The sequence below is a fragment of the Staurois parvus genome, unplaced genomic scaffold (genome assembly GCF_062004578.1).
Source record: "Staurois parvus isolate SC_StPar_1 unplaced genomic scaffold, SC_StPar_1.0 ptg000165l, whole genome shotgun sequence".
In the NCBI taxonomy this organism is placed as follows: Eukaryota; Metazoa; Chordata; class Amphibia; order Anura; family Ranidae; genus Staurois; species Staurois parvus.
In genome coordinates this window covers 6,532,539-6,545,594 of record NW_028317961.1, presented here as the reverse complement: position 1 = coordinate 6,545,594, position 13,056 = coordinate 6,532,539, and the positions used below count along the sequence as shown (strand labels likewise).

General features: G+C 37.8%; 1 protein-coding gene across 1 annotated transcript in view; it reads left to right on the top strand.

The window, feature by feature from the left end:
• The window catches only part of MOXD1 (monooxygenase DBH like 1), a 152,901-nt gene that overhangs the window by 40,247 nt on the left and 99,598 nt on the right, over positions 1-13,056 (top strand). Inside the window, exons 2-4 of the mRNA XM_089676177.1 lie at positions 5,146-5,292; positions 5,415-5,579; positions 12,520-12,603. Coding sequence (XP_089532303.1) covers positions 5,146-5,292; positions 5,415-5,579; positions 12,520-12,603 — 396 coding nt within the window. The remainder of the gene's footprint in view (positions 1-5,145; positions 5,293-5,414; positions 5,580-12,519; positions 12,604-13,056) is intronic.

The window sequence follows — 13,056 nt, the reverse complement described above, 5'->3', positions numbered from 1 at the left end:
GTCTATATTCATTATTTCAGAAAGAGTTTATTTACACGGAATCCAAGGAACCTATCATGTTAGTTTTCTTACCTCTATTCTATTATTTATATTTTTATTGCTATATTCATTTTCTTGGCTCTTCTCCAGTGCTGAATGGTCCTCCGTGATACAGAGCTCTCTGCATTATTAAATGTTTGTACAGGATGTCCTCTGGGTTAATAAACCCCGGGCATAAGGGGATAAGTGAACCTGCAAAACAGGGGCACCTACTGGAGCAGTGGCGAACTGACAACACATGGGCCCCCCGGGCATTAGGGGATCATGGGGCCCCTGTGTCCTTGCCCAAACTCAAAAAAGCCTATGAAAAAGGTACCAGGGGCATCTCATGGGGCCCCCTACTGACCTCGGGCCCTCGGGCAGTGCCTGAGTTTCCAAATGGTCAGTCCGCCCCTGTACTGGAGACAAGGTGAGTATCACAACCAAAAATGTTTATTTTTTTTAAGCTGCCGGGGACTGTTTAATAGAACAAAATGTCTGAAATTGGGCTCCGTGCATGTACTGTATCTCAGTTGTATACAGTCACAAACGACAGAGCTGTTTTCTAGATCAAGGCTATATATTGTGCAGTACTGCATCAACCAGAAAGAAAAACAGCCATAGGACATTTTGAAAAAAATTACAAGAAGTTTCACAATTTCTTTTTTCATTTTGTGTAATTTAGTAATCATTGAGTGTTTTATTGTTTACTCTATAGAAAATGTTATATTAGAAAATTGTGTTTCCTTGCTTTTTAGTTAGAGATGATGTCAAGGTTCAGTCCAAACACAAGTTCGGACCAAACTTTGGCTGTTCAGGCATTTGTCTTAACATCAGACTTTTAGCCCATTTGGAAGGAGACAACTATCACTGATACTATATATAACATCTGTCAATGGTTGCTAAGAAACTGAGCAACCACATCCAATATCATCACACTGATTGGAGTCAAGGTTGGCTCACTCCTGGCTCCAATTAGCTCTGGGAGAAGTCATTAAGCTAGGGCCTCACATACTTTTTCCTCCCTGCACTGTGAATGGTTACATGTTATGTGCAATTAAACCATGGCAACATCTAATGTTTGTGTAGTATTATGTTCAGCAGACTGTGTTCTTCTATTGTTGTGACTTAGATGACGTTCAGAGCACATTTTATGCCCAATTCATGCAAAACTCCACGTAATCCCAAGGGGTTCACATACTTTTTCTTGCAACTGTATATGAGGATATATAGGTACACCCATCAGCCACAGTAGGGGCGGTAAGCAATCCTTAACCATTAGCCACACGGCCAATGGCCGTTTGGCGGCTTCAAATGCGCTCCTGTATTCCGGGTGCACGCCATTTGGCGTGCTCCCGCACATGCGCAGTTTGCGCTAATGCAGAGCGGCGCAGCAGCGCGATCTGTCATCGGCCGTGCACCTCGGACACGGCCGATGACAGATCCGAGTACCGGCTCCCGTAGCTGGTACCATGTGACCTGCTGTGACCAATCACAGCAGGTCACATGATAGTTGTATACAATGGATGGCTTCATTCATGATGCCATCCATTGTATACTAGTGCCTAGCTGTGAATGGTCACAGCTAATCACATGCACATGTCATGTGATTAGCTGTGACCAAATCACAGCTAAGCACAAAAAAAAAAAAAAAAAAAAAGCTGAATGAATCGATTTCATTCAGCTAAATGCTTGCTTATAGCAAAGTAATTCTTTGCTATAAGCAAACTGTGTAAAAAAAAAAAAAATACTGATCACTTCCCCAAAGTAGTACAATGTTACTATGGTAACATTGTACTACTTTGGTCATAGTAAAATATGAAAAAAAAATCTTAAAAAAAATTTAAAAAAAATGTAATAAAAAATTAAATATAATAAAAAATAAAAAAAAATAAAAAATATATATATTTTTTTTTTTTTCATACTGTCACCAGTCAGTGTCCCTGTTCACTGCCATGCCAGTTATATGAAGACGCTGTACTGCACTGGTGACAGTATGTAAAAAAAAATAGTGAAACTAATTTTTTTAATTTTTTCATTTTCCGAAAAATTATGACAAAAAAATACAACTTCAAAAAACTCGCCATGCCTCTTATGAAGTACGTCGGACTGTCTACTCTGCAAAAAGGGGTCATTTGGGGATATCTGTACTATTCTGTCATTCTTGGACCTCAAGAAATTAGATTGGCTGTCAGTACTTCAGGATTGATCAATATTCAGATCTATACCATAGTTTGTGAACTCTATAACTTTCCTACAAACTAAAAAATACATCCTAATTTGGGTTATTTTCACCAAAGACATGTAGCAGAATACATCTCGGCCTAAATTTATGAAGAACAATTATTTATTTGTAAACTTTTATAACAGAAACAAAGAAAAATGTTTTTTTTTCAAAATTTTTGGTCTTTTTTTGTTAATTTAGCAAAAAATAAAAACCCCAGCGGTGATTAAATACCACCAAAAGAAAGCTCTAGTTGTGTGAAGAAAATGATCAAATTTTAGTTTGGGTACAGTGTTGTATGACCGCGCAATTGTCATTCAAAGTGTGAGAGCGCTGAAACCTGAAAAATGGCCTGGGCAGGAAGGTGTAAAATCACACGGTATTGAAACGGTTAAGTAACATCGGCTAAACGTGAAGTGGTTACTTTTACGATCACAAGAAATATAGTATATAAAGAAATATAGAATGGGTTTTAGTTCATAAGACTTTATGAGATCTATAAGGAAGCATTGTAAATATGTAAAAAAGCAATGCACCTGTATGATGCATCATTTTGTTCACAAAACCCTGAAACACAAATGTGAAATGAAGCAACAAATATCTCTTTGCTTGGATTTTTTTTTATATTAAAAATTGAAGAAATAAACAAAATTTTCTTGCTATAAGTACACAAGGAGTTAAGGCCTCATTTTGTGCTCTCCATCAGGCACTGTCAGGATGAGCTGAGAGTCTAAAATCTTTAAAATTATATCTTTATATCCCCTGGGAAGAAAAAAAAAACATCAAAATGATTTCTGCTGGTGTAGGAAAAAAGAGCAACAGGAGTTTAGACTGGGATGACAAGTAGCATTATTTGTTCCACCATGACTTTCTCTAAGATCTCAGAGATAAAAGGAAACATGCAGGAACATGAAAGTAAATTCACATGAAGGCTTGGATTTTCAGAGTGAGAGTGCTAAGACAGCTGTTTCATAAATGGAAGGAAATCTCCCCATAGGGAGCAAATTAATTGAATGGGAAATTCTAAGAACTTTTTTAGCCAGAAAAAAGTTATAGCACAACAATGTATTGTGTTAGTATGTTTAACCTGACATAAAAAATTAGCATTATGCAAAAACAGCTTTTATAATTGTTTTGACCTGAAAAATGAGAACGATATGGAGCATGCTTCTGAAACACTCAGAGAGACCACTCAAGAGACAGCTCATTTGAGTGGGTCTGAAGGATATGATAGCTGGGTACCCACACTGGAATATTGCCAAGTAACTGAAAAGATATTTAGCTGGCACTGTAAAAACTGCTGTAATGTGAAGGGTATGTTACAGATTAAATTTTATCAGCATGCATCGCAAAAGCCAAATAATTTTAAAGTAAATGAAAAGTGCAAAAATAATAATCTTTTATGCTTCATCCCTTTCCTTGCATGTTTCTAGGTAATTTAGTGTTGTTTTTGACAGCAAACTCTTTGATTTTCATCTTAGGGTTCCACAAAAAATATATTTTGGTACAACTGGGAAGATAGTCAGTGATATTCTGGGGACATATTTTATACAGTAAATACAATATTTAGATACCCTGTTTCCCCTAAAATAAGACCTACCCCAAAAATAAGACCTAGTGCTATTTTTGGGAATTGCTAAAGTATAAGACCTACCCCGATAATAAGACCTAGTTGTGATCAGGGCTTTTTTTCAGCTGGAACATGGCGGAACGCCATTCCACCACCTCTGCCACTGGCCCTGCGCACACCCATATCTACTGTCTCTTATAAACACAGAAGCACGGCTGAAGTGACAGCACCATCCGCTCCCATAGAACCTCCCTACCTCTGTACTCACTGTGGGACAGGGAAGGAACAGATATATACGGGTGCAGTATGCAGTGTGTTTAGGGGCAGGGCATCTCCTCCTGCAGCCTAATGCATAGAAGCCAATGCCCCAGGGGTGATCACCGGCCAGTGGGAAAGAGGTGGAGTGGTGAGTAAGTGCTCTTGGTGCACTGTGTGGGAAGATAGGACCCGAAACGGGAGTTACTATAGAGAGGGGCCGGCTGCTGACAGCTGTGTTTTGCAAAACTAGCTAACCATATGAGGGCAGTGGAGGGGGATGGGGGGATGTGCAAAGGTGAGCTGCAGTCAGGTGTTGCAGAGGTAAATTGAGTCAGGTGAGCTGCAGACAGGGTGCATAGGTGAGCTGTGGCGGTGCAGAGGTGATCTGAGTTGCAACCCACCTTTGCACCCCCCAGCCACAGCTGAGCTCTGCACCCCCGGACCACAGCTCACCTCTGCATTCCCCGTCTGCAGCTCACCCCTTCACCCTGTCTGTGGCTCATATTTGCACCCTGTCTGAAACTCACCTGTCAAGTTACCCCTGCAACACCTGACTGCAGCTCACAACTGTCATCAACCAGCCCTCTCCATAGTAACCCTCATCCACAACTGCCTGCAGCTCACCTCTGCACCCCCTGTCCACAACATAAATGGGAAGCACCACCTGGGGATGGCATACAAGTTATGGCATTTGGATTTTTTAAGATTAAATCCAGCATCTAAACTAAAGTATGGAGTGAAGTTGCAAGGCTGTCGAGAAGAATCACAAGACTTTCTTTCCCAGTAACATCTTGGTCGAAAAACAACATTCAAATGCTTTCCACAGCAAGCAGCTGTCTTTACCTATTCTTTATGTCTGTTCTGAATAGTTTTTGCATGTATATATGTGTAATGTAAGTGCACATTACTATGCACATGCATGCATGCTTTAATGCATTTCCATTGATTTCATTTAAATGTAGATCTACTGTACTTTAAAACATAGAGATGTGAATGGGCCTAAAATAAACGTATATGCCTTTGGAATTACTGACCAACTTTCCTTTTTGCGATTTTTATCTTTGTTTTTGTATAGGATTACTTTACAGATAGTAAGAGAGTTCTTCACAGAGACACCCAGCAAAATTACGAACTTAAGTATGCAATAGAAAATGGCACACATACTACCCTTAAGTTCAGCCGAGCTCTTCAAACCTGTGACCTGTATGATAAAAATATAACGGTAAGTTGCATTTTAGTCTTTAATATCCTGAAGAAAATAATAAATGAATTACATTTTAGTGTTTAATTTCATAATAAAATATTGAATGTAAGGAGTTACGATTTATTGTTATACTATTTCAGGAAAGCACAATACGAATAATTTGGGCATACCATGATGATGACATTGAAGGCACAGGGCCAACATACCATGGGTCAAATCGGGGTCAGAAGAGCTTGCGCCTGCTTAACCCAGTAAAAAATGTTATGTCTGTTGAATCTCAGTCTTTCAGCTTTACGCATCAGAACGTAAGCATCTCTCATATTCTGTTTTGTTGACAATAATTTACCACACTTCCATCACCAACAGTTATTCATAACCTTTCACAAAAATCTCTGATCTACTTCCAGTTATAGCATTTGCAGTAAGTTTTTCAGTTTTATGTTAGAAAGAATTTCGGACTGAGGATGTATTCACACCTCTGTGTTTTCATTTGCGGTAGTGTGTTGCATTATTAGTATAGTGCAAAAAATAGTGTTCCGCTACAGGCATACCTCCTCCTTAATCCTCTGCCTGAGGGTTCTTAGTCCCCGTGGTTGCTGACCATTCCATAGATTTCACCCACAAACTCTCAAAGAAGATGGGATGCCACCCAATGTTTAAAAGCCTTGGTCGAGTTTATTGAGCTCTCTAGTGTGCAGACTATTCCACGTGGTCCACACAAACCTCAACATGCTTCACTCCTACTGGAGCTTTCTAGTGGGGACCTTACAAGACTAACAGGCAAATAAGACAAGAGGAGCTGTACTGTCATGAGAAGCATTTACCAATTAAATAAATAACCTAAAAAAGTAATTATATATATATATATATATATATATATATATATATATATATATATATAGCACTTCCACCTGGCAGTACTAGGGTCGTTGGTTCAAATCCCAACCACGGCACCACCTGCCAGGAGTTTGCATGTTCTCCCTGTGATTGCATGGCTTTCCTCCGGGTACTCCGGTTTCCTCCCACCCTCCAAAGACCCTTGAGGGTTAGTGACTAATGTGAATGTACAATATATATGTAAAGTGCTGCGTAATTTAACAGTGCTATATAAGTACCTGTAATAAATAATTAATGTATATGTATATATATATATATATATATATATATATATATACAGCATCTCACAGGATTGAGTACACCCCTCACATTTTTGTAAATATTTTATTATTATTATTATTATTATTATTATTATTACTACGAGTTTATATAGTGCCAAAGGGTTTGCTCAGCGCTGTACAATAGGGGGGACAATACATGGCACAGTACAACAACAACAAACAACGTACGAGGGGTAAGAGGGCCCTACTCTTACGAGCTTACAATCTAGGAGGGAGGGGGTAAAGGTACAGTAGGAAGTGGCTGAGGGGGATGAAGTGGTGGGAGGAAAGAGGGAGGATGGCCGTTAGGTGAGGGTGGGGTAGGCTTCCCTGAAGAGATGGGTTTTGAGGGAGCGCCTGAATGTGAATATCTTTTCATGTGACAACACTGAAGAAATGACACTTTGCTACAATGTAAAGTAGTGCGTGTACAGCTTGTATAACAGTGTAAATTTGCTGTCCCCTTAAAATAAGTCAACACACAGTCATTAATGTCTAAACAACAAAAGTAAATACACCCCTAAGTGAAAATGTCCAAATTGGGCCCAATTAGCCATTTTCCCTCCCCAATGTCATGTGACTCGTTAGTGTTATAAGGTCTCAAGTGTGACTGGGGAGCAGGTGTGTTAAATTTGGTGTTATCACTCTCACTCTCTCATACTGGTCACTGGAAGTTCAACATGGCACCTCATGGCAAAGAACTCTCTGAGGATCTGAAATAAAGAATTGTTGCTCTACATAAAGATGGCCTAGGCTATAAGAAAACTGGGGAGCTACAGTTCATTGAGAGAACCATGAATTCCAACATGTACTGTGACATACTGAAGCAGAGCATGATCCCCTCCCTACAGAGACTGGGCCACAGGGCAGTGTTCCAACATGATAATGACCCCAAACACACATCCAAGATGAGCGTTGCCTTGCTAAAGAAGCTGAGGGTAAAGGTGAAGAACTATAAAAGCAATGAAGGTGTATAACCAACAAACTGCGCTGAATATATAAATAAGTGATACCTATCACTATTGAATAATATCTGTATGTAACCACATAAACTATGCTGCCACTTTAAAAAGTAAACAAATCACCAAGAAAAAACATTCTAGCAAGTATTTAGGTGGCACATAAATCAATCTTCTGTGCAAAAGAACTATAAAAATATATAGAAAAGTGAATTGATAAAATTAAAATGATTATTTAAAATTATATATAATCCAAAAGAAAAGTCCAAATAAATCAGTCCACAAGATGATCACCACGTGAGAAAAATTTGTGCAGAATGAGTGAATACGTAAATATATGTGAAGTGCCCCCCTCTCAGATGTGCACTCACCAAAAGGTGTTGCCTCTCACTCTCATGGTTGGCACACTAGGCTTTAACCACCTCCCGTCCAGTCCATGTATATAAATGGCCGGACGGTGGCAGTGCAGGGTTGGGTGGCCGTTTATAAACGACCTCCCCGCACCCTACTTGTTCGCGCTCCCTGGGAGCGGACAGCACCGCGATCTGGTGCCCGCTGTGTCCTCCGGACACAGTGGAACACCGATCGTCGGATGGGACCTCTGTGCGAGGTCCCGATCATGTGATCACTGATTGGCCAATCAATGATCACATGCAGAGTAGTAAGCAAGATGTCACTTGTGACATCATTGCTTACTACATGTGAAATCTGTGAATGTTCACAGAGATCACATGGTACAAGACTATTCACAACAGCCTTGTACCATGTGACAAGCTGTGACCAATCACAGCTCACACAGTAGTTCTCAATGGCTGCAAGAATGCAGCTAAAGAGGAGAAATGATTGCTTTTACAGCCTTTATAGGTGTAAAAGCAATCAGTGTAAAAAAAAAAAATCTTCATCAACCCCCACAAGTAGTACAGTGTCACCATGGTGGCACTGCACTGCTAGGGTGACAGTATGTAAAAAAAAAAAAAACATTAATAATATAAAAAAATGTTTACAAATTATAATTTTTGGTTATAAACTAATTTGGGTTATTTTTTTTTTTACTAAAAAGATAACAAAATAAATTTTGCCCAAGATGTATGATGAAATACTATTTATTTGCAAAATTTTATAAGAAAAACACTTTTTTTCAAAATTTTTGGACATTTTCATTTACATAGCAAAAAAAATAAAAATCCCAGTGGTGAATAAATACCACCAAAATAAAGCTTTATCTGTCTCAAAAAAATGCTAAAAAATTCATATGGGTACAGTGTTGCATGACCGCGCAATTGTCATTCAAAGTGTGATAGCACTGAATGCTGAAAATTGACCTGGACAGGAAGGGAGTAAAAGTGACCGGACTGGAAGTGGTTAATAGACGATTTTTAAGAGATGAATCAGATCACTGTGATGTTTTAATCGCACCCACCACCAAGCCACCTGGTGTGTTGTAATTGCATGGTGTCCTCTCACTTCCTGACTTGAGTATTGCTGTGTTGTTCCTGCTGTACAGTATGGAATATTAAAACATCACAGTGATCTGAGTCATCTCTTGAAAATCGTCTATTAAAGCCTAGTGTGCCAACCATGAAAATGGGAGGCAACACCTTTTGGTGAGTGCACACCTGAGAGGGGGGCACTTCACATATATTTACGTATTCACTCATTTTGCACAGATTTTTCTCACGTGGTGATCGTCTTGTGGACTGATTTATTTGGACTTTTCTTTTGGATTATATATAATTTTAAATAATCATTTTAATTTTATCAATACACTTTTCTATATATGTTTATAGTTCTTTTGCACAGAAGCTTGATTTATGCGCCACATAAATACTTACTAGAGTGTTTTTTCTTGATGAAAAGGTGATGGACTGGCAAAGCATGTCTCCAGACCTACACCCTATTGAGCATCTGTGGGGCATTCTCAAACGGACGGTGGAGGAGTGCAAGGTCTCTAACATCCATCAGCTCTGTGATGTTGTCATGGAGGAGTGGAAGAGGACTCCAATGGCAACCTGTGAAGCTCTGGTGAACTCCATGCCCATGAGGGCTAATGCAGTGCTGGAAAATAATGGTGGCCACACAAAATATTGACACTTTGGGCCCAATTTGGACATTTTCACTTAGGGGTGTACTCACTTCTGTTGCTAGCGGTTTAGACATTACTGGCTATGTGTTGAGTTATTTTGAGGGGACAGCAAATCGACACTGTTATACAGTTATACAAGCTGTACACTCACTACTTTACATTGTAGCAAAGTGTAATTTCTCCAGTGTTGTCACATGAAAAGATATAATAAAATATTTACAAACATGTGCGGGGTGTACTCACTTCTGTGAGATACTGTGTGTGTGTATATATATATATATATATATATATATATATGAAATGGGGATATGTCAAAATAAATCAGTCCCTTCAGTTACACACTTGGGAGATGCCGTAATGCTGTAGGCAGTATGGCACAATACAAATCATTAGAACTTGAAAAAAAACTACTAAGAATTAGAGTGCAATATTTCACAGACAATAGCTGCACATATTATACAGTGGCTGGAGAGTATGCAATTAGCATGTTCTCCCTGTGACTGCGTGGGTTTCCTCCGGGTACTCCGGTTTCCTTCCACACTCCAAAGACACGCTGGTAGGTTAATTAGATCCTGTCTAAATTGGCCCTAGTATGTGTATGTATGAATGTAAGTTAGGGACTTTAGATTGTACACCCCTTGAGGATAAGGGACTGATGTGAATGATCAATATATATGTAAAGCATTGCATAAATTGATGGCGCTATGTAAGTACCTGAAATAAATAAAATAGATTAGGCTTAAATGTAAAAGGGGAACATGAAGCAATTTTATCATTAAATAAACATTAGAGGATATTATTTCAGAGACAATAGCCACAAATATTGTACATATACTGGAAAATATGAAAGTCACATAAATAGGCTGCAATAGGCTGCAATGTAAGAGGGAGAGATGTGGCAGTTTTTATCATGAAATAAAAATGTTAGTGTTTATTATTTCAGAGACAATACCCACACATATTCTACATTTACAGAAGAGTATGTAAGAAGCATGATTAGTCTACAAATGAGAGGGAGAGACCAGGCAGGTTTGTCATGTCACTACAACTTTCATGCAGAAGTGAGTATCCAGTAGTCCTTGAGATCACATTGACAAAAATATAGTGTCTGTTTCCAACACTTTCCTTCAATAGCAAACCTTACACAGAGCAGCAAAGCAGAAGCTTATATTGAATTATGAGAGCTAAACTTTTCTCACAGTGATGTGATGAGTATTTGCTATAGTTAGTACTCAAACTGTGTTTTGCAATGCTTGTGTGTTTTGGGAGGATATAAACAATTGTTTGTTGGTAAATGCATTGCAACTCATATAGCTTAAGATGGCACTTTTTGGGAAATGGAGAATGTTGACGACTCCTCACAAAATTATGCTGATGATGGCACCCATCAGATAAAGTATATCTAAATGTAAAACTTATTTCTAGTTTTGGATGGAGTGTAGAATAGAGAATGTCCGTCAAGTATTTATTCTTATCATTTAGTAGAGATTTCCAGTTACTTCCTGTTGCATCTTTTGGGCAGGAAATGAAAGTAAATCTCCCCATTGGCACAAGAAGAACAAAAGGTATACTTATAGTGGTTCTAGCCCTTTCTTACAGTATTCAAAGCTGTAAATATATTTTAAAAGTGGATTATGCTGTTTCATTTTCAAATGCATTAAAGGGATAAACTGGCAGGGTTCTTGTGCTATATGTGGTATGCCTGCAGGGCTTGCAGGGATCTTGGTTTGTGAAAAATTATTAATCAGCTCTGACACTCTATTTGAAGTTGGTGTGTGAGAATTCTTCTTTGGCAGGTCCCTATTTACTGAGGATAACCTTATTAAATTGAGAAACTAAAAAAAATGTGTAAGTAATATTGCTGTCACACTGAAGTGAGACAGAAGTACAAGGTCCTGAAGGTTTAATAAAGTGTTCCTAATTTTTAATCAAATACTAATGTAATAGTGTTATAAGATTATTTCCAATGCAAATAATGTTTTTTGAATTATTAAATCTTTCTGTGATATGAGTATTCCTGAAAATAGAAGTTGGGAATCAGTATATTTGGAAATGTAAGAATGTCACATATAAATTAAAACTCTTAAAAAATGTCTTGTTAAGGTATCAAGCATCCTTGCCTAGAACTGATATTTAACCTGAGATGATTTCTGGCATGTTACTCTCAGGTTAATTGCTTTATAGCTCTCAGAACTCCTGGTTGTAAATCTCAAAGTTGGAGTTTCTAGTCCTCACAAGCATTGCATATATTTCTTTTTTATTTAAGCTAAGCAAGCCATTTATGTTTTCTGCTTTCCATATTCTAAAAGAATTCCATAGAAGATTCAAAGTAGAAAGTGTTTTTTATGTATTAAAGCTAAATAAGGTCGTATAGGCTGAGTAGGGACAAGAAACAGTGAATTAACCAGAATAACTTAATAATTGGAGCTCTGATAGTATATGTCCTATAACATGATGATCTCAATCCAATTCAGAAAAATAATTTTTAGGGGGAAATACCTTACATGAGTATTGATGATCTCTTTGGGCTACATTTAAATTCAGTTTAATTAAATTTAAAATAATATATACTCTACTGTGTGTATATTTTTGTTGTCAAACATTTTAAAGCAGGACTCCAACCAAAAATAACAGAATAAAAATAAGCAGCCAATTCAAAAATAAAATAATAAAATAATAAAAAATAAATAAAATACAAAAACTGCTTTTGATGCAATGTTCACTTTACATCCAGAGCTACCCTTTATGCTCTTCATCATCATTTAACCCAAATACTCTGAACCCAAGTCCTCTTGGTCCTACCTCTGCCTGTTAATGGGTATTAAAAGGAGAAGCAGCATAGTAATAAGCTCATCTCTCTGATCTCGCCTCCTGTTAGCATTCTCTTTGTCAACACATTAAATGACTAGCTCATTTCTCACCCCAGTCCTGCTGTACAGGAACTTAGGTCAAATAAAAATCATGTATTAATATTGACTGCATTCATTTGTGTCTTTTATGTCTGTCTAGAGTTCAACTTTAAGCTTCCTATTTCTTTTCAAGATAGGTTCCTATTCCATATAAAGACACAACTTATTGGTGTCAGATGTTTAAGATGCCAGTACTGGACAAGAAGCATCACATTATTAAGGTATGTTATTTTACTTCATTTAAATTATAAAGTGCAACTTCATTATCACTATGGACCAAACTTTTGTACTTGTGTATGTAAAGGCAGTTTTTGTTTTAATTCTTGATAAAGAAGGAAAGGGTTAAACTGCGTTAAATTTTATTCTCAATTGTTCCCTTCACTATGTGTCCTAAAGATGCAACTGTAAATAGGAGAAAATCTTTCCAAAGTGAGGGAGGTCTCATATTATACAGTTGCCATTAAAAGAATGTGTCTCCATTGGATGATTTACCTCCACACCCTACTTTGGTGACATTTCTAAAGTTTTGGATTCCTCCCCACCTTCCTATCTCAGTGACAATGGTCTCCAGGAAAAAATAGAGTGTGAATATAACAAGTTGAATGAAAAGTTGATAGAGAGCCTATACCTTCTCAGCTCTATCCAAAACTAAAAATTGTTTTGACTTTAAAAAT